General features: G+C 34.6%; 1 protein-coding gene across 14 annotated transcripts in view; it reads left to right on the top strand.

The window, feature by feature from the left end:
• PHF21A (PHD finger protein 21A) overlaps positions 1-23183 on the top strand; it is a 170914-nt gene that overhangs the window by 32158 nt on the left and 115573 nt on the right. For 10 of the 14 annotated variants that reach the window (XM_072969858.1, XM_072969853.1, XM_072969854.1 and 7 more), the window contains 3 exons: positions 1746-1889; positions 6680-6712; positions 8847-8933. In XM_072969858.1, the coding sequence (XP_072825959.1) occupies positions 1836-1889; positions 6680-6712; positions 8847-8933 (174 nt within the window). In that variant the 5' untranslated portion in view covers positions 1746-1835. The remainder of the gene's footprint in view (positions 1-1745; positions 1890-6679; positions 6713-8846; positions 8934-23183) is intronic. The other 4 variants (XM_072969859.1, XM_072969856.1, XM_072969857.1 and 1 more) reach the window with 1 other exon arrangement.

The raw sequence follows: 23183 nt of genomic DNA, 5'->3' as shown, positions 1-23183 counted from the left end.
TGTGGCTTTTCAGTTGTTGAAAATAATCCTTCAAGATGATTCTTAATTTGACAACAATTACAAAGAATCACTTTTGGACGCATTTTCTGATAGCATCTTAAAACTAACTTAAGTAGTGTCCAGGAAGAACTATTTGCTTTTTTATGTAGAGTAAACTTACATGACAACAAAAATCTTGGTCTAAGTTAGTAACTTAATGATTCTGATATTTATTCATTGTAGTTCCAAGGATTTTTTTTTAGATAATAATAGTTGAAAAACCTAGGCATGTTCTTCAAAATATCTTCCCTTTTCCAAATTATCTCCCCTGAGCATACTACTTTCATGAAAATTTTTGGTTCACAGTGTCATTGTATAATAATCCTTTCTTGGCCTTCACAAATGTAAGTTTGAAGGAATTTTATACTTGTGAAGTTTGTTGTTTTTTAGATTAGAGTGTTTTGATATTACATAATATAGTATGTAAGCCTTAGGGGGCAGATTGTCAGTGATATGTTAAGCCTAGTGAGATTAAACAAGTATAAAGGAAACTAATATTCACAAATATACAGCCTGTAGTCAATGATTGCTTTATAGCTGTTAAGTCAGGTTTTAAAGAAGTTTTAAGAAAACTTAGGTTGACTACAGACTTTATCCATAGATAAATAATTGTTAGAAAGTATAAAGATGCCTCCTGATTGTTCCCTTCCTTAGTTCCTTAGTTCTCTTTTCCTTAGTAAGAATGCTGAAAAGCTGTGCTAACTACAAATTTTATAGGTACGAAGAAGAAAGGAGAAAGAAGTAAAGTTTAAATTTATCCCAGTAAAGTTTTGCTTTGGGAGAGTACCTAAAATCATGTCTAAGGCCATGTTCAAGGAAAAAGAAAAAAAAAATTGAGAATTAGCCATTGAGTTAATTTAAATTGCAATGCAGAGTAGGAAGGTTCACATTCACAAATCTACACTTTTGACATCATCTCTGCACACAGTTATATACACAGCCAAAGAGATGCACCTGCAGGCTTGAAAAGATGGTGTTTATTGTAAAGGTGGAAGTGTCTGTTCTGTTGCTAGACCACCTCATCCATTGTGCATGATAGATTTATTTTTTAATGTCCCTGTCATAACTTTGTGGAAAGGAGAGTTACATTGCAGTGTATTTGTGTTACATACTAACTTGTAAAGTGTAAACCTTTCAATTATACCAGAATTTCCCCCATTTTGAGTTTCTTTATTAATAGAGTAAGAGTCATCCAAATGAAAGTATTCCGGCCTTCTTTAACCTCTGAGAGACCCTGCAATATCCTGTTCACTCTGTGTGATGTTTAAAAATGTATGACCATGTTGTTATGTGTCTCTTTCTAAGAACAGTGTGTCCTGGATGGTTGTCCTCTCCCCCTCTAGACTTCCAGCTCACCCAGGACAGAAGTGGTCTTGTTCAGCACCGTGTCCTCAGAAAGGAGTATGTAATACGGTGCTGAGCATGTAGTAAGTGCTTAGATGTTTTCATGGCCAGATTAAACACACTTTCTTCATTTCCTAATTATTTTAAGTATCTTGTAGAGGAATACTCAAAGCATAAACCCAGAAAGTTTTGGTACCAATTCAGTGCAAAACTACTCATTTTTGAAAGAAATATATTTGGGGAAATTTCTTGCCCTTGTTAGACAATCAAATATTTTAGACTAATAGAATTTATTTTATTTAATATAAGTATTTCCTTTATGCCCAACATAATGATCCAAAATATTTTATTGATCTCTACAGCTGCAGTGAGAAGAGGAGTTTGTTATTTTAAACAGAGGCTGAAGAAACTATAGAATTAACAGACATAAGAAAAAGTGGAGAAGGTAGAGGATGGAGTTGCAGACTCTACAGGAGGCTCTTAAAGTGGAAATTCAGGTTCACCAGGTACGCTGCATTCATGGCTTCTCCCACATCATGTTAGTAAGTAATGGCTAAAATTAGTAAGCAGGACATCTCTGATTTTTAGTACAGTTTTTAATCATCTTGCAGTCATTTGTCCAAGAGTTATGTTATTCGCCTTTTATCACTACTCAACAAACTCATTGATAATATTTTTAAGAACTTTACTAAAACGTTCCTGACTTCTCTTCCAGAGAAAAGAACTGAAAATATTTTTTTTCGAATGTTAAAGGTGTTTAAAAAAACCCAACTCTCTATTTTTCTGTTTTTTTGTTCATCTGAGGGACTTTGTTCATGTGACTTGCGTATTTTAAATAACAAGATGTATTTAACTTGACTTCCATATGTCCTGAAGGTTTTACTCATAATTCAGCTATATGACTTGACTCTAATCTTTAACAAAGAAAATGTGTTCACAAATGTTTAAATTTCAAATTTCACTATTCTTACATTTTACCCTAGGGACCTAGGCTAAACAAATCTTTAAAATATATAAATAAAAAACATTGATAATTACTATATTTATATAATATAATTATATTAATAAAATATGTGATATTAAATACATACATTTTATTTAGTGTAAATGTAACCAAGACAAAAAACTATCCTTAAATAACTAAATCATTTATCATGTAAACAGAAATAACACTGTTTACAGTCTCTTTTCTAGACATTAGCTGGATATGGTCCTAGGTTCAAGACAAAGGTACACACACATACACATATATAATTCTTGGTAATCAAAAGTGATAAATGATGCTCAGTTGACTACTTTTGAATGTTCAGAGTGTGAGCAGAGAGAAGGGAACTATTTTTTAAAGATGTTTGTTCTTAGATATGGTGTTCCTTGTTTTATCTGAATAGTCTAATGTAAGGTTAATTTCTGAAGTTGTTGGAAGAACACCTTGGGCTTTCGATAACTACTAAATTTGCAGGTTGCTTAGAATTAGGATGGATAAGAACTTTTAAAAAAAGCTTCAAAAGTACATATATACACACACATATATCTATAGATAGACAGATAGCTGTACTTTTTACATTGTCTCTTGATGTTCAAAAATCCCTGCTGCTGCTTTGGATCCTATTAAACTCTTGCTCAGCAGTAGTCTCAGCATTTGCTGTGTATAGGCAGGCTTCTCTATGTGAAGTGTGTTTTGTTTTTATGGTAACTTTAAGAAATTTAGTATATAAAAAGTTATGCACATTTTATTTCATTTGGCCTTGCTTCTGGTACTTATTGAGGAGAACAAAAACCCCTTTACAAAAACAAACTTGTCTTTTTCTCCTGTTGAAAGTATTTTAACATATTGGTGTGTTGAGTATCCAATTTGGCTGAAGGGCGAATGATGACAGTTAAATTCAAGATTTGTTCAAAGCTGACATCATCATAGGATGAATTTCTGGAGAAAAATTATGAATCTGAAGTTTGCATGGATCAAAGATAGTTTAATGAAGTTATATGTGATTTTTGGAGATATTCTGCCTCTCAAGAAATTTTGAGATGATGAAATTAATGTTATACTTTTAGTTCATCCTCAGAAGGTATGAACAAGTCCAAATGAGACTTTTTTTTATTGAAAGACTTTTGACCCAAATTGAACTAAATTACTAAAAATTAAAGAGTTCTTAAGTATTATTTTGGTTCGTATTTTTAATTCAAGCATACAAATTTTATGAAGATTATAGTTATGAAAAATGTTTATTGTTTTAAAATCTAATTTAAAGTTTAAAATTAACATTTGTTTGCTCAAAAGGAATATAATATTCTTCCTAAAGTTATCACTCTCTTAATATTCACATTAATTATTTCCCTGTATATTTATTTTTTAGCATAAAATTAATAGCTTTTATAGTCACCCTTAATTATTATAGAGCATTTTGTTTGTGCAGTAATAAACATTTACTTATGTTTATCAATGTTGGTTGATAGTATTTTAAGATAGAAAGTATATAAGATATTTCACTCCAGTTACATTTAGAATACTTTTTTATTTAAAAAAATTTAAGTATTAACAGTAAATCCAAGTGACATGCCTTTCTTGTAAATTTTATGTTGTTATTATGATTGGATATGTGGTAGCTTACATGATCATGGGTCATGACAAATTCAGGGATGCCAGAAATGACATCAAAGTAGGCACTGGCTATTAGGCTGAGGCCAAAGCCAGATCATACATTTGACTAAATATTGGGGCCACCCCTTCCTCATTTCCACTTAGGGAATGAAATTAGGGCTGAAAATGAGCTTACTAGATAGAAAGTGTGTTACAGAACTACCTGGTCTTGCTTTGGTGGAAGTACTTTTGTTCTCTATGGACAGGGAGATGATTTAAAAAGTAGCAACATACACGTGGTTGATGTTGACTGGATGTTTAAATAATAGTGGCCTGTGATGGGTATCTCATCTTTTTTGAGAAATTGCCTTTTTGATTTTTCTTATGTGGATTTAATGAAAGTCCTATTTAAACTTTTGGAGTATTTACTCTACCTGGAATGGAGAATAGTATAAAGCAGAGATTAGCAAACATTTTCTGTATACAGCCAGGCAGTAAAGTATTCTATATTTGCAAGTCATCTGTGGTCTCTGTCATAACTACTCTGCTCTGCTGCTGTACAGACAAAGCAGCCATAGACAATATATAAATGAATGGGTGTGGCTGCCCCCCAATAAAACTTTATTTACAAAAATGGGTGGTAGGCTGGATTTGCCTGTGGGCTGTAGTTTGCCAACCCTTGACATAAAGTATATCCTCAAAAATTGCTGCATCTTGCAGTGGAAAGTAAGTTAACTTTGATAACACACAATGGCAGCTTGAAGTCTCTAGGGATTTGGTTGGTCTAATTAACCCACCCAGCTTGTTCTGTCCTGCCTCTAATGGTCTAAAATGCAGCTTGGTTAAGTATAGGTAGAAAAGTTGGCTTATTTATTTCCTCCAGAGAAAGGACTGAGTTTGGTTATCAGTCATTTTTTAATTTCCAGTGTCATTGAGGAAAACCATTTTGAGCTTTAAAAAGGAAACTTTAGTATAGAAGTCCACTCTCTGATAACCAAATCAGAAAGGACAGCCAAGGACTTTTTTCATTGAAGAATATGACTGGCCTTTAGACTACGTTAGTAAAAATGTATATGTATGGGAGGGAGGGTATATATAGCTCAGTGGTAGAGTGCATGCTTAGCATGCAGGAGGTCCTGGGTTCAATCCCCAATATCTCCATTAAAAAATTAAACAAACAAACAAAATTACCTCCTCCTCCCCCCAAATTTTAAAAATATGTATATGTATAAAACCTTGTGTTTCTATCTCATTGAGCTCTTGGAATGCTTGTTATTACTATTTTGTAGATTAAGACCAAGATACAGAAGAGTTAACCACTGCCACATATGAAATAGAGTATAGTAACATATGTCTTCTGTATTTGGAGATCATGGTTGGCAATCTCAGCTATCCAAAATGTATCCTAGCACCTGAAGTAAGGCTTTTGACAAGCTAGAATAAATGTCAGAAGTCATTCACCAAAGATTATACATTTTATTCAAGGGGGATTTCTTAGGTTATTACACCCTATTTGCTCATCTTAGAATTAGTTCACTAAGTGTATTACACAGCAAATCAGAAGCAGCAAATTTGAGTTGGGGTTCTGGGGCTGTTAGACGGGGGCATAATAATAGTAGCAAGATTTGCTAACTGACTGCTTGACATTAAGGAGTAGACTAAAAAACTAAAATTCAGTCACAAGAACTCTAAAAAACATAGTAGTTTGGGGCCTTTATTGTAAGGTCCTTAGTTGTAATATTTGGAGAATAGTATATTGATGTAGTCATGCCTGTAAGTATTAATAAACCTGCCTTTTTTCTATTTAATAAGGCAGATAAGTATATATTTTAGAAAGGTTTTATTTTTTGGCTAAAAACTTTAAAAGTGTCTTTTCACCCAAAGAGAGGGACAGATTTTTCAGTTATATGAAAAAGTCACTTGGAGAACAGCTTATTCCCATGTACCTTTAGCAATCAGCCTTCTGATGTTCCTTTATGCCTCAGATTCTTGTGTCTCTGGTTATCGTTACCTCTGGGCAGTCATACTTTCAGAAGTTAGGTTGGATCAATCAACATCCATTTTCCTTGTTTTTCTTTTTTTGGACTTATATTTTCCCTAGTAAAGGTCTTTCTCATTCAATATTCCGGTAACATTCTCCTTCCCAGAGGAACCCAGGTAGGTAGAATTTTGCATTACTGCTTCCTTCACTTCCTTACTCTCAAATACTGAGCATCACTGCTTCACTGAGTACTCCCCACTACCCCACAGAGAAGTCAGTGGCAAAGTCACATCTAACACTAGGCTCCTTCTGTGGTAAGAACCAAACCAACAGACTTGCCAAATCTGTTTGCTGTGTACAGAGCAGCTTCTTTCCAGGCCTTGTTTGAGACTCTAGACAATGACAACATTTTAAAGGGATGTTTCGCTTTTGGAGCATCCAGCTTGTTTAAATTGCCTTTTAAAAGCCCCCCTCCCCCATTCCATCTCCAGATTTGTTTAAAAGCAGGAAGCTCTTCATTTCAAATATAAAGTGGTAGTTTGATTTTTTTTTTAATATTAAGAAGAGTGTTTCATTAACCTTTTGTATGGACCACAGAAGCTCATGGTCTATCCTGATTGTGGTATTACTCATTTTTTTGTGTGGGCCTAAAACTCTAGATTTGGGGGGCTAAACCTGATTAGCCATAGTGAGTTACTGTGTGAGACTGATGCCTCTTTTTCTCTCTTTATTATCAGAAACTGGTTGCTCAGATGAAGCAGGATCCACAGGTAAAATACTATTTTTATTCATTTAATTTTTAAATTAAAATAATTTAAAATAAAATGATCATAAAATACTAAAATATAGACTAATACTTAAGTTTTTTAAAAAACTATCTCATCTCTAACAGCAATTATTTTTAGCACATTGGTCTTCATGTTTTAAGAGTTAAGAAAAAATCTAGTCATTCTATTATAATATAGCTATTATTCCATCTTTGTTACTGCTCTTTTGCTTTAATGTTAGTTGCTTTGAGTATTTTGGGGAAAAAATGAGAGTTAATACTCTTCATATAGCTTAAATTTCATTTCCACAAGCCGCCTTACTCAAAATCAGAGTTAGTGAGGCTTTCTGTAGTCTCAAAATTATTAAATATGGCCCAGAACCATTTTTTATTTTCTTATAGTTTATAGTACAGAACATTTGAATACTTAATTCCAGTATGTTCAGAGTGAGAATTTAGAATACTTTTTAAAAAGCACTTTAAAAGATTTTATTTTTGAAAGAGCTCTTAAAGAAGGTTTAAAAGAACCTTATATAATGATCCATCAATATTACCTTTTCTTTAAAGTTTCATAGGCATTTTTGACTTGAGCATTTTATTGTCTATCTTTGAAGAGAAATCTCCCTAAAAAGTTACCTCATCTTTGATGATTGTATTTATCGTTCAGGTGGTATCTCTTTTGCAGCAATGAGACAGTGGGTCACAGGTGTGGAGACTATATATCACACGTTCTCAGGATTTCTCTTCTGCATTTGGTTACTCATAGTCTGTTCACAGAACACATAGACCCACTGATGGGTGTGTGTGTATTTTTTTTTAGCTTATTAAACATAGCATTCATACCTCATTGTAAAGTTAAATAAAATAGATTCTTGGATTGAAGAATGGTACTGTAGCAGATTGATTTTTGGAAGTGGGAAATAATACCCATTTGTACAAATTTAGCACCCAGTGGCTTAACTGTTGTGTTTTTAACAATCCGTTGATTCTGAGAGCTGTCATTAATAGCCACTTAACTCTTGTTTGACGGGCCAACTTCTTTGAGAAGCTTTTCCATTTTAATTTAAAAAATATATTATAATTTAAATTAGATTTAGGGAACTAAGAGGCAATAGACCTTAGATGAATAGATTATTTTATATTTAATGTGGTAACTTATGTTATCAGTAACTGAAATATTATTAGAAAACTTTAGCATTTCTGATATAGCTGGGAATCATGTAACAGAGATATCTTAGTGTGAAGAACTTGAGGGGACATTAGGTTGCTGGACAATCTTGTGGGTGATCTCATTAGAGAGGCCTTATATCAAATACTTTCATAAAAAAATAGTACATGGAGAAAACATGAGAGGGAGGATGTATGCCCCGACCCTGTCAGAAGACGAGGCAGGATGAATTGAAGGAATTGTATGTGAAATGATGAAGGAAAAATAGTCTTATTGGGGTGGTGTTCTGTCAGCTAGTCAGTAGGCTATCCTGCTACATAAACTTTTGAAAACTTTAATTTTGGATTTTTCTCCCACTTGAGTAAAAGGCAAGCATTCTCAGTGTATCTCATTTAAAATAGTATTCTTTTTTGATTCCCAGCATTTTAGAACTGAGAAGTTGCCCTGTTAGTCAGTGTGTTAATTTGAATGATGTAGTGTTAAGGCAGTTGCAGCACTGACAGCTTTCAAATCTAGGCTAAAATAACAAATGTACTCTACTAAATAAGGGAGAGGGCATGCAGAGAAAAACCTTTTTTCATTGATAATGCTGTTAAGCATGCAGTGTGTTCATACTTACAACTTCCATTTTCCTGCTTTTGTCTGATTTAGTGGAACTTTAGGTTTTCTGTCAACTGGTTCTCTCTTATAAAGAATAACTATTTTGGTAGAAAGGAGTACTATTACAGTACAAGATGCTAAAATATAAAACTTCTTGTAATTTAAAATAAGTGCAAAGGAGTTACCCTTGTTCTAGTGTTAGCAGCCTACATTTAGGATAAATGCATTAGGTGGTAGTAATATGACTACAGTTTAATGCATGACACATATGATTGGCTAAATGCTTAAGATTGCTTCATCATTTGTAATACAGTATGCATAAAGTCTTCTTGCTACTATTCTGTTAACAAATGAAATATCTTTCTCACAGATATTTTTTCTTTCCAATCAGAATGCTGATTTAAAGAAACAGCTTCATGAACTTCAAGCCAAAATCACAGCTTTGAGTGAGAAACAGGTAGGGGAAAAAGGAGGGGGGCATATTTTTAACATTGTGTTCTAAAGATATGTCTGCTCGAGGCTTCTAGGAGAACTGCTATTTTTCCTCATGTGTGAAAATAAGTGTGGGCAGCCAGACTCAGTTTTAATTTTGTTTGAGCTCTGTTTATCTATTTTTATTTTTGGTTGAAATCAGTCTCTAGAGTATCCCATGGGTATATGTTACTGGCAAATATCTAAAAGTGCTGTGGCAGGCTGCTCTTAACTGTGTTAATTAAACTCTATAGCTTACCCATAGGGGATCGGGTAAAGAAAGTTAATGGGAGGATGTAATAGAGAATCTTATAGTTGCTGGATATGCCTTGTTACCTGTTTTAAAGGCTTGAGATGGAGAGAATGGTAAACAGATTGCTCTAAATGTAGGTCTCCCATTCTGATTGTCATTCCTTTATGTTAATCTTTATTAGATGTTGACCTACTATTATGTGAAAAAACTTTGGTGAAGCCTTGTTAGATTTATTCTATATAGGCCAAAAAAAAAAAAGAACATCTTTTTTTTTTTTTTTTTTTTTTTTGCAAGGACATCTGGAAAATATTCTTAGGAATTTCTTGTTTAATGACCTCTGCTTCACCAATTCAGACAGCTCCTGCCACCAGGTGGAGTGTGACATTTGATAGAGCTATAAGTAAAAGTCTGTGGTAATCTGACAAAGTGTTCTCTGTTCCTTCCCCATCACTCTCCCTCTGGTTAAAAGGTAGAGGTCTTCTATCTTGGAGTAGGTGAATGTGTGAGCCAAAACGATACAGTGATTTGCCATTTATAGTTCATGCTAGTGACATCTTACTGAAGATTTTTAGCTATACAGTTCTCAATAATTGATATTTGTGTTGTTTTTTAAACTTTTGTTGAATGACATAACAACAGTGAGAATAATTTATTTCTGGAGATTTCTGATTGTGTTTGTTTTATATATTGTATTGTACTTTCATTTAACTAAGGGGAGAAGTAAACTTTTGAGAACTCTGTGGAATACATATGAATTGTTAATGTTTCAGAAAAGAATCTTCTTCCAAGCTAAGTGAACAATTTTTCAACCCCCTCCTTTTCTAATGCTTCTGCTTTTCCCCATCTTGTCTTCTTCAGAGACAGGAGGTGTTTTACATTAGGGAATTGCCAAACTAAAATTAAGAGGAGGTAGCATGGTGGAGAACAATTTATAAGGAAAAATATAAACAGAGTTTTGTTAGGTGTATTTGACTCTGAAAGTGATTCAGTTCTCTAAAGTCAAAATGATGTGTGTTAGTGAAAGTGTTCTAGCTTTAAAATTCTCTTAATGTTGAGCCTCCTTAGAGTTTCAGGGTTAGTTTGACAAGATGCCAGTGAATGAGTCACTTTGGCTGGAAAATTCACGTGTTTCAGCAGGGAAAGAAGGTGAGAACTGATGAGAGAAATAGGGGATGGGGGATTCTGTCACAAAGTTAAGGCAACCTAAGGCTACGTTTGGGGGAAAGGGGCAATTTTTAAAAATTTACATGTATTTGAAATTTTTGTAAGAATTAATGTAAAGATTTGGTTTACTTCTGTAACTTCTAATTCTTTAATTTTTCTTTTGCTAGAAACCTCACTTAATAGAAAATTGCAAACATTTATGTTCAGTAAGACATTTTATCAAGTGGTGAACTCTGTGACCTGAACTAAGTTTGGATTTTAGAAATCAGAATTTTTAAAAATGGTTTTAAGCATTTGGAAAACTTTAGGTTACAAAGTAAAGGAAATAAGTATCAGAAACTAAAATGCAGTCTTGCAATTTTTAAAGTATTTGCTTAACTGTTGAAACAACCTTTTTGATAGAACAGAAAATATATCATTTTTGGTAGGATAGTATGTGAAGGAAGCACAGATACAAAGTTCAAAATCTGGTCTTTCCTCAGAATTATTTCCAACATGGAACATTGATATTTTGTTTAAAATAGTTTTTATTTTAGAACAGACGCCTAATGCTGTATGCCCAGCTCTTTGTTTTTCTTTCTCTGAAGATCCACTTAGCCTCCGGCGAAACTTACTGATTTTCCTTCTACTTTAATTACTAAAATCTGAATTACCTTACTCACATGACTGATATTTTAATTTAATATTTTTTGGTTTTGAGAAAAAATCAAATATAGAAAAGTTCAAAGAGCATTGTATTCCAGAATTAACAGCTGTTAACCCTTTGTCGTGTTTGTTTCCATTCTTTTTCTGTATGTGTTTTTCTATAATCATTTTTCCAGATCCACTTGAAAACTTACAGAAGTAATAAATGCATATGTTCTCTTATTTTGCTTTATTAAAAAAAACATTGCAGATAGTCACTAATTCTTACAGTAGGCATTTATTAGTTCTTATTTGTTACTGCTACCTCAATATTTACTACTTACTCAGTTTCTTCCTCAAGACCAATTATGAAATGGTGCACTCGATTTGGGAAAATACAATCTTTACTGAGCATCCTTCTTGGCTAAAACTCAGCGAATTTCAGTGAATTCTTGTTGAGATTGTTTCAGTGCTTTCAAACTATAATTTGAGATTTCTGAGTAGAAACTCTCCATGGCAGTTTTTGAAGTCATATTCTTGACCCACAGGGCTTTAATTTGTGGCTGACAGTTTTAATTCAGTTTTAACCCCAAACTTGATTGGCTAAATAAATTATATGTTACAAAGCCATTAAAAATCATGGTTTCAAAAATATTTTAATGACATAGGAATGTGCTCAAGATAAAATAAATGAAAAAGCACATGCAACTTCATATGCATTACCATCTCATTTTTGTGTATTGTGTGTATATATGTACGTAGGCATGTAAATGTGTGTAAAAACAGTGTCAGGTAAAATGTTAGGAGGTGATGAGTTTACCGGTAGGTTTTTTTTTTTCTTTATATGCTTATGTATATTTCCTACATTCTCTACAATAAATATGTTTCTATAATCAGAAATAGACAAGAAACATTATTAAAAAAATTTTTAACACCAAACTCTGTCTGTTACAGGGATGGTTAATGTTTAAAAATGTAGTAACATTCTTCTCATGGTATGTGAACCACTCTAATCAGAGAATCCAACTATTTTCAACACTAGTAATACTGAAGTGTGGAAGCAACTGTTAATTTTTTTAACAGAGTTCATTCTCATTCTGCACCCCTTTCCTCTCATCTTTGACATACGTGTGTGGTCTTTTGCTTGTCAGAATAGAGATTCTAATAGTGGGGCCGATACACTGAGTTGCATTAGTGCTCTGCTTTCATTCTAATTCATTTATCATAGAAGCAATCTTAACATCTCAAAGTTTGTTGCTTATATTCCTTTTGTGACTCAGGCTTAAGCCATAATAGTTTCATCTTTGATTTCCCCTGCCTTGAGGGGTTTGCCACACCACCTTCCTTCACCTGGTGCTCTCCTGACCAGGCATCAGATAGGTTAGGTTGCAGCTTAAAAGTCACTTTCTCAGAGGACCTATCCGTGAAACCCTATCCTCCTGTCAAAATCAACTGTTTCTATTATAATCTCTCATTGACCCCTTCATTGAGGCTCCTTCATAGCTGTGCCATTTAGGATTAGGTTCTGCTGTCAGTGATTGAAAACCCAAAATGAAAATGGCTTAAACAAGGTAGAATTTTATTTCTGTCTCATGTAGAAGCTGTGTAGGTGTACTAGGGCTGGGGATAGTGGTTCCACAGTGCCACGGAACCCAGGCTCCTCCTGCTCTTTTGCTCTGCCATTCTCAGCATGAAGCTTCCACATCATAATCCAAAATAGCTGCTCCATCTGGTAAGAAGGGGGAAAGCAAGCCTTTTATTTCTAAGGATATTTATTGGATGTTGTGCGTACCACTTGCAATTAGATCCCATTGCTCATAACTTGGTCACATGGCCCCAGCTAGGAGCAGGGAAGGCTGGGAAGTATAGTCTATTCCAGGTAGCCGTGGGCATATAAAATTCAGGGACTGTAATACTTAGCAGGAAGGGGGAAATAAATATTGTGGATAATTAGCAATTTCTGCCATAGTAGTTTATCACAATTTGTAATGACACGTCTGTGATTTTTATTTTTTAGTATCTGTCTTCCTCACCACACTGTTAGTTTCAAGAAGTCAGAGAACATACTTTTCTTATTTGCTTCTTTATTTCAAGTATAGTGTTTAGTATAATATTTAGCATAAAATAATATTTAGCACAGAAAAGCATATGTATTTCTTAAATGAATTATTTTATCTACCTTATCTTTTTCTCTACTTAAAGATATATTTTAAAACAATGCATCTTGCTTTTATACATTTTAAACTTAAAATATACTATGAACATTTTCATACATTTTTGAGTGTTCTTTAGGAACATAATTTTTTAATTGCTTCAAATATTTAATAGTCTGGCTAGATCAAAGCTTATTTAGCTGTTCACTCTATTATTTGATGAAGAATGTTTACAGCTTTATGTTATTATAAATACTGCTCTGATAAATACCCTTGTATGTGAATCTGTTCTCTCTCATTGCCTCAGGATACATTCTCAGGTGTAAAATTATTGGGTGTATTGGTCATCTATTGCCGTGACAGTTCTGCACAACAAACCAGTGTTTCATTGAGTTACAAGACTAAGGATTTATTTTCACACTGGGTTGTAGATCACCTGGGTTTCTGATCTCTGCTGGGCTTGGCCAGTTACATCTACTTCAGTTTGTGGGGTGGCTGGCCCTGCCTCAGGCTGTAGGTAGGGTTAGATCTGCTCTAAATATGTTTCTTCTGAGGCCTATCATGAAGGGGCAGCAGCCACCTGGAGCATACTCATGTCATGGTTTCTCACCAGCGTGCAAGAAACAGGCCAAACTACCAAAATGCATTTTAAGCCTCTGCTGGCATCAAGTCCCATTAGACAAAAATCATGTGGCTAAGCCTTGTGAAGTTACATGACAAAGCATGTGAATGTCTAATTTTATGACAGAGTATGAAGAGTTGAGAGCAATAATCCATCCAATACTCTTGGTCAGAGGGTATTAAAAAAGTTTACTGTATTAAAAAAAACCCCACTTTACTACTTATTTCTAAATAGCTTTCAGAAAAAGCTTTATCAGAGTAACAGCATGTATTAGAGTACCTGGTTTTCCTGAGGAGATAATCTTGTGGGGGGAGAAGAGCACTTTGCTATTTTGGAAGATGGATTAATATGTATCGGATGCTTATCTGAAGGTATATTTTCATGCCATTTGTCCATGGTACAGATACTCCATAGTCTTCCATAGAATAGCTTTTGGTTTTAGGTTTTGTTTTTCTTTCACCCATTCCCCTATTTTTCTTATTTCTTTTAAGATTGAGGTAGACCCTTTCATAGTCTTTGGTCTTTGCTTTTCTGACTCTATGTTTAAAAATCACAGTCTCTATTCCTTATAGACTGTTTAACCTAATACAGGATGAAATATTTTTCTGGGTTTAATAAATAGTTGCCATTTATGGAACCATTCTCATTTTAAATTTGAACATATTTTAGTAAAATGGATTCTGAAGCCTTTGGGAGAGAAGTTTCTGTTCCTGTCATAACTAATTATGTTTCTGATGCATAGAACAACATAATTTAAGATAAGTAGGTGAGTTGAGCAATGGACTGGGTTGTGTGGGGAGAACATTGAGAGTTTGATTCTGTTCCTTACTCTGTAATACTTATTGATAGATTTTGAGTTATTAAATAATTTAGTATGTCTGTTTCCTTATTTATGGAATGTTTAAGTAATGCATCTTAAGAGTTACTGAACATGTATCTATTAAGTGCACTGAATATTTTTGGAGGTGAGTTCTATTTAAATGGGAATTGTTAGCTTTAGTCATGGTGGTTAACTTCTCATATGTAATACCTTCATCTTATAAGTAGCGTACTACTTTTTTGAGGAGCTTAGAACTTTTCACATTTAACTCAGTCATGAGTACATCATTGTAATACATAAACTGGGACATAGACTATTTGTGACTTAGCCGTGATTATGTAATTAATTGTATCAGATTCAGGACTAGATTTCAGATCACTGTACTGTTCATTCATTTTTATTTAGTATATTATATTCTTAAATTATTCTGTGGACCTTTATCAAATATTTTTTGAAATAGGACATTAGGCAAAATAATTACATTGCCTTTAAGCTTCACTGCCTTGGAGTCAAGTAAGTAAATTAGTTCTGGAGTCTCATATTGGTAACCTGATACATGACTGTCTCCATCCTCTGATACCAGTTACCATAGAATGTTACCCTCTCCAAACTACCCATCAAACTAATGTGATTGACATGTCACATTAGAATTTGGAATTGTCATTTTCTTAGAGATCCTTTGAACTATTTGGGAGTCCAACCTCATCTTTCACCAGACTTTAGGAGTTCCCTAGGATTTAATCTAGTTCATCCTTCCTGTACAAATATTTATGTGAAACCATTAGTCCAAATGTTTGCTGAGTTTACTGCTTCTTGTGTACATCAGTTCTTTCTCCCTTGCATCAAATACAGGAAATGTATTATTTCAAATTTCTCCTGGTGAAATCCTGTTGGCTTATATTCAACCAAAATGAGATGAATGGAAGGGCTTAAATACTGGCCAAGAACATAAAGTTTCTGAATATTGAGAGATCATGTGCCTGTGATGTGACTATGGTGCCTGGTGCTGCATTAACTTCTGGGTTTTAACCATAATTTATTCTCGGAGTGATTTTCTGTGGCCTGTAGTTATAACCTAGTGGTCAAAGATTTGATTATCTCTTTAATATAGAGAAGCTTGATGAAAGAACTCATATTTTAATAATATTGTGCTATCTTATTGTAGGACATTTTGCCTGAACATAGTGGAGGAAATCAAGTAAGTTGGTGACTTGTACCAAATGCAGCAATCTGTTTGCTTCATAGATTAGAGTAATCTTCTCAGGTCATCACAGTCATTTATTTTTGGTGCTAGTAAATGGAATGACTTTTAAATTCAGTTTGAAATTCTTAGTCCTTGTTATCAGGTATTGCATGTCTTGATACTGGGCTACTGAAATCCAGTGTATATTTTTTCTTCTTTACTCATCCCTTACTAAGTGGAAAGCAGTTGCTTCAAGCTATGAAAATCTAATCAAAGCCCAAGTTTGTATCCCTTTGTTTAGGGATTTTTCACTTTGACTCTTTGGAGAACTTTAACCTAATTCTTGGATGGGAGGTGGTATACACAACAAATGTTCTACAGGGCCTTAGCCAGTGTAACTCTTGACTCTACTTCTCCACTATGTCAGTGAATTAATTTGTGCTTTTAAATAATCAATTCCCTTTAATTTATTCCCTTCTCCCTAGGGTCTGTGTTTTTTTCAAATTTCTTTTATGATTCTAGGATTCTGACTCATCTTTCATAACGTTTATTGAAAGTTTTCTGTGGTGAAAGGGCTGGTACTAGGCCCACGGAGGATGCCGAGGGTGAAAACCTTACAATGTTACTTCCCTGTGACTAGTCATCACTTACAAGATGTGCAGGCTCATTAGCCCTAACATCTTCGGTGGCTCATTCTTGATTGCCTCTCTTGCATCCTTTCCTGCCATTCATACCCTCTAAGTTCCCTGATGTTGCCTTAATTCACTGGGCTCTCTTAAAACTCCATGTGTTTGCACGTGCTTCTTTACAGCTGGAATTCTGTTTACTCTTCGCCTGGTGAATTCCTGCATATCCTTTGAAGACTTTGCTACATATCCTTTGAATAAAGATCCTGTAAAGCTTTCCTTGACTTCTTTCCACTTTCCAGGCAGAGTTAGATATCCCTCTTCTGTGTACCCATGGTGTTTGTGCCTACCTCTCTCTTATTTGTACTTATTGCATTGTATTGTAATTATATATTTGTCAGCTCCTCGAGGACAGGGAGTGTGTCTTGCTCTTATTTGTGCCCCTCAAGCCTAGCATGGTAGATACGTAACAAGCATTTTTGAATGTATTAATTCATGATGCTTTCAAGAAGCTAGTAGTCTAGTGGGGTGGCCAAGTATGATGGTGTTTTACCATTAAAAGGAGATTTCCGTTCAAATAGTTCAATTCCTCCTTTTTTGGGGAAAAATATTCTCAATATTGTTTCCTACTTAATGCTTTAAGAACATTCAATAACATTATTACCTCTTTTCCAATTCAGAGCAGCTTTATCTTCGTTCCAGGAAAGGAAAACGTCTATGAAGTGAAGTAGCATAAACTAGTAAATGAGTCTGGGTCCGGCAATCTGGAAATGTAATATATCTAGAAAGAGTTTTCCTCTGCAGTGTTGCTCTATCACTTAGCTCTTTCTGTTGTACCTTCTTTGAGTCCTCTTCAGGTTTCTTCTCCTGACCTTGTAAAACACGCTTACATCTCTCATAAACAACAACAAAATTCCTTCATTTCTTAATTTCTTCCTGCCATTGCCCTCTCTTTCCTCTCCATCCCTTCATTGTTAAACTTACTAAATTATTAAACATTATTAAACTCAGGCTCTATTTGATGTTACTTTTCCTCTGCCTTTTAGTCCTTTATCGGCCTGGAATTCTACTGTAATGAACTCACTGAAACTTCTGGTAAGATAATTGCCAAATCTAAAGGAAGTTTTTCACACTTCATCTTACTTGAACTAACTGCAGCATTTCATCTTAATGACCAGTATCTTCTTCAGAGAACCAAGAGCCTTCCTTTCCTGGTTCTCCTTTTACCTCTTTGAATGCATCTACTCAGTTTCCTTTTCAGGCAATTCTTCCTCAGCCTACCTTTAAAAATTAATATTCTGTGATATTTTATTCATGTCTTCCTTTTCCCCTAACTCTGTTTTTCCCCAGTGGGTGATATCCTGCCTTAAACTACCACTGAGTGCCACCACTCCAAACCTTTATTCCTCTTCCTTTCTCTTTCCTGCACTCTGAACAGATGTGCATTTTCAGCTTCTGCTGACTGGATGTCCCAAAGCTCTATATTCTCCAAACAGAACTCCAAATCCACCCCTCTTCAAATTCTACTTCTCCTTCTTTCACTTTTTGGTTAATGGTACTCCATTCATCCAGTGGCCAAGCAGAAACCTGGAAATTATCATGGACTTCTTTCTCTCTCTCCCTTGGTTTCTCATCCATAATTACCAAGTCCTGTTTATTCAGCCTTCTCAGTATTTCCCGTACTCTCCTACTCCCTTTCCATGGCGTTGCCTTGCATCCAGTCCCTATCTTTTGAGATCAACCTTTCCACTATTTTCAGGACAATCTAAAGTAAAACCCTTGTATGTTGCTTTCCTGCTTGAGATTCTTCAGTCAGTAGCTCACCTTCCCTTGTACTCTAGGAAAAAGTCCAATCTCTTTATGATGGCTCAGAAAACCCCGCTAAATTATCTCATCCATGCCTGCCTCTCCACCGAACTCATATGTACCTTTTCTTCCAGACTTGCCACATACACATTTTCTTGGTTATGCTCTATAGCTTCTTTGACCTGGGATGTTCTTTCCTATCTTCTTTGCTTAGTGCAAACCTTCTGCTTTCTGAGACCATAGGCTCATTTTCAGGACCATATAGTACAGAAATAGCTGCAGAAGAAAAATTGAAAACAAATAAATGAGGATGCATTAGCAAGTAAATATAAAAGCTATATATTCGTATTGTGAGGTGCTTAACTGAATAGAAAGATGTTTGGAAGGTGAAGAAAGCAAATTGTAAAACAGATGTACACTATGATTCATTATTTAAAATACAAAATATTTTAAAACCATTTTTGTATATATGCATTCATGATCATTTATACTTGGAAATATGTGGGGAAAAGGTCTACACTATCTAGAATCATTTACATGGAGCTGTTAACAGGTTACCTCTAAGAAACGGGATTCAAAAGGGGTGACCAAGGAAGCTGGCACTTTTAATTTTGTATATTCTTTTTTTGTTTGTTTTTTAAACTATTGAAGTATAATATAAATACAAAAACTTATACATATATGTATTCATTTATATGTATGTACATATGGCTCAGATATATTTTTACAAACTGAAACACCCAGGTGACTAGCACCCATATCAGTGTCTGAACATTACCATCACCACAGAAACTGCTTTGTGCTTTCTTCAGTTCACTGCCCTCCTCCACCAGAGAAACTACTGTTGTGACTTCTGACAGCCTAGATTAATTTTGCCTATTTAAAATCAAATAGGGCGTACTATTTTCTGTCTGGCTTATTTTGTTCAGCATTATGTTTAAAAGATTATATCTGTTTCTTTGGAAGTTTTTTAAAAACTTTAAAAAATAATTATAGAGTCACAGGAAGTTGTCTTTTGAAATTTTAAATCACTGAAGAATAAAAGTGTGTCATCTCCTGGATATACCAACCCTAAAATTTCTTGGTATTGTTGAATGTGTTCTCTTGTGAATTGATAGTTCCTTGCTCTTGTCACATTTCATTAATTATTTGTTTGTGTATTTATCTCCCTTCTAGATTGTGAGTCCCTACATACTGTGTTCCTTTCATCCTTAAAACCCAGTGTATGCCTAGTGCTCCACACACAGTGGTACTTAAACAATATTTGTCAAAGAAAAGCAGGAGGTTCTATTCTGTGTGTTCTAGGCTCTGCCATGTATTTACTGGTCTGTGTCTATTGAACCTCTGAACTGATTTCCTCAGCTGTAATATGGGCATATAATTGTGTCAGTTCCTATGCTTTTTAGCTGCACGTAACTGAGCACCCAGCTAAAAGTGGCTAAAACACTAAGTGGACTTAGTAATTCACATAGTACGTTGCTAGAGTTGTCCAGTTCAGCATCTCAGCAGCACATCAGAACCCATGTTCTGGTCGTCTTTCTGTTCTGCCACCTTAGCAAGTCAGCAAACATTGCTTGTTGTCACAGTATTGCTGCTGCAGCTCCAGGCTTCATATCCTCCCAGTTCTTATATGTCACTTCTTAAGAGCAAGGAAAAACTTAGTTAATAGACTTTCAACAGACATTGCACCTCACTGACTACAGTTTTGTCACATGCCAATGTCTAAAGTAGTGACTGGCAGGAAGAGTGGATCCAAGAGTGATTTATATCCTGGAGCTGAGGATTCACCTCTCAAACATTCGGAGGCTAGATCCACAAACAATACTAGTTTTTGTTAGCAAGGAAAGAGATGGAGAATAATGGATTTTAAAAAGGAGTCAGCAATGTCTGCCTTCATATATATTAGTTTTCTCTCCTAATATAAATTAAATATAATGTATATTTGAAGATGTTTGACCCCTTAGTACTTGTTAGTGGTTTTGTGGATTATTTTAGAAAAGTCTCCCTTTGCCATCCTAGCTTGAAACCCGCTTTAGGGCAAGGAAAGTAAGAATAATTTTATTGTTTGCCGAAGTAATAAATTATATAAGGGCAAATCTATTACCAGAAAAATAATGTAATTTATTTCAAATGTGAACTATAAATTATTTTAAAGTTTTTTGATATTTAAAAATTATGTCTATAAACTGTCATTGTCATCACTTATTAATAATATTCCATGCCTTTGAAGCATCGCAGCCTGATGTCCCTTGGTTAATAGTACCTTCACCACCTGCGTTATTCAGGAAAACCCAGTGGTATTCATGGATTTCAGTTTTCTAAAGGTTTAACACTATAAATGACAGGCCAAATCACAGATCCATGCCTGCCTGCCTGCCTGCCTTCCTTCCTTCCTTCCTTCCTCCCTTCCTCCCTCCCTCCCTCCCTCCGATTAGGGTAAGAGAACCAGACAGAAAAAAGAAGTTTACTCTTGAGCTATTGTCTTCATATGGTGGCTGATTAGATGAGAGGCTGCCCTGCAGAAATACCTTTACAGAGGCTATGTTCCCCAAAGTTGATTTACTGTAAGTTCAGGAAGCAAATGCTTGTGTGAATCAGCAGGGTTTGGCTAACCTCTCTTATACTTAGCTCTATCTGAAAATGACTGAGTGGTTATTAGTTTCTATAAGGTAAGCACCAAACTCTAAAACTCTAAAAAATGAGGCCCTAGAAATCTTCAACTAATGTGTTTAATCTGTCACCTTTTCTCCTACTCCCACTTCTATCACCTTTTTAAAAACCTCTCTTCCTTTACCAAAACAAACTATATCATTTTGACCAAGGAGAACACCAAAGGTAGAGATCAATTCTGTACTTACTTCTCCCATGAGCAGTGAATAATTATTGCTGATCTCATTTTATGTATTTTTTCTGTTATCTGATACAGTAATTGGAGGAGAAATTAACACTACCTTTCCTATGGAATCATCAGGCACAGATAAACTTATCCTGAAAAGTTGTATTGCCTGAAGGGAAAGAATTGAGTGAAATTGGGGGAATGCATTAATTGACAGAAATAGACATTCGTTTTTCTTTGTGTCTCATTTATTATAGATTCTAGAAGTTGGGTCATGAACTTGAGACACATTTATGAAGATTGTGAGTTAATCTATCACTTGCTTACAATTAAGAATGAGGTAGCAGTCTTACTTCTTTTTTAAAAAAATATTATTCACCAGTTCACCTTTTCCTTAGAATGTTTGATTTTTTTCATCTGGAGTGAAATCTTCGAGACTATTACTCACACTCAAAACCCCCAACTAAAGACAAGGTAGACAAAAGTAACTGTTGGAAGTCATTTAAAAGCATCTTCATATGAACTTCTGAAGACACATACTTTTCTTACTCTGATTTCTGTTTATCTTAGATGTAAGTTCATCAGATGAGACAGTGTTTGCAAGCTATCAGAAATACTTCCCCTGAGTCTAATCTTCTGCTAATAGCTGATAAGATGATCTGTAACTCTTCTTAAAGTATCCCCTTTTCATTACTTCCTTTCCTCTGTTTACTTGCTTAATTGTCTTCTTTAGGTGTAAAGCATTTTATAGCCATGACTTCTGAAGAGAAATTGATTAGTTCTCCTAAGATGAAAAGACTAGTATAATTCTCTAGAGCAGGGATCAGCAAACTATGGCCTATACCTGGGCCATATCTGGCCTGCTGCCTGATTTTGTAAATGTTATTGGAATACAACCACGTATCTCTTTGTTTACATATAGTCTTTGGCTACTTTTGGGCTGCAGTGGCAAAATTGAGTAGCTGTAGCAAAGACCTGGCCATTTATAGAAAAAGTTGCCAGTTTGAGAGAAATTTAACCAGAGAGGCACTTGACTCAGAGATAGTAGTCACAGTGTAACAGTGTAGAGCTGGAGTGAGTGCCGCACTGGAAACAGGGTATATACCAAATAATGAAAAGGCCCTCATATATATATATGTGTGTGTGTATGTGTATATGTATATATATACACACACATGCCAGCCCCACAGTTTTCAGTTCATTTTTTTTAAAGCCTCTTTTATTTTGGATTGTTCTCTGTCCCTCCTGCCCCTTCTCTTTTATATATTTATTGAGGCATAATTAATACAAAATAAACTGCACACATTTTTTAAAGAGTATAATTTTTGTTGGGGTGAAACCATCAGTGTAATCAAGATAACGAACATATCTATCACTTTTAAAGCTTTCCTTGTGTCCCTTAGTAATCCCTCTCTTCCCTCCCCTCCCAGCCCTGTCTCTAGGCAAACATTGGTCTGCTTTTTGTTACTATAGATTGTTTACACATTTTAGAATTTTAATAAATACATTTATGCAGTATGCACTCTTTGGGATTTTTTCCAGTTTTTAGCTATTTAGAAATAAAGCTACTATGAACATTCATATACAAGTCTTTATATAGAGATATGCTTTTATTTCTCTTAGGTAAATACTTAAGTTTGGCTCCAGTGGTATGGTATGTGTATTTTTAACTTTTTAAAGGAACTGCCAGAATGTTTTCAAAGTGGTTATACCATTTTACATTCCCATCAGCAGTGTATGAGAATTCAGTTGCTCTATATCTTTAGCCCTTTATTCTCTTTTTAATTAAAAATTTTTTGTGTGTTTGCCTTAATGCTTTTATTTTTATTTATTTTTTATTGAGATATAGTCGACTTACAATGTTAATTTCTGGTGTACAGCATAGTGATTCAGTTATAGATACATATATGTGTGTATGTATGTGTATATATATATTCCTTTTCATATTTTTTCATTATAGGCTGTTACAAGGTACTGAATATAGTTCCCTGTGCTATACAGTATGAACTTGTTGTTTATCTGTTTTAGTAATAGTTGGTATCTGCAAATCCTGAACTCCCAATTTATCCCTCCCTACCCCCTTCCCCCATAAGTTTGTTGTCTATGTCTGTGAGTGTGTCTCTGTTTTGTAAATAAGTTCATTTGTATC

Source organism: Vicugna pacos, chromosome 10 (genome assembly GCF_048564905.1).
Source record: "Vicugna pacos chromosome 10, VicPac4, whole genome shotgun sequence".
Lineage (NCBI taxonomy): Eukaryota > Metazoa > Chordata > Mammalia > Artiodactyla > Camelidae > Vicugna > Vicugna pacos.
Note: the sequence above shows the minus strand (reverse complement) of the source record. Positions and strands in the feature narration are given on the sequence as shown.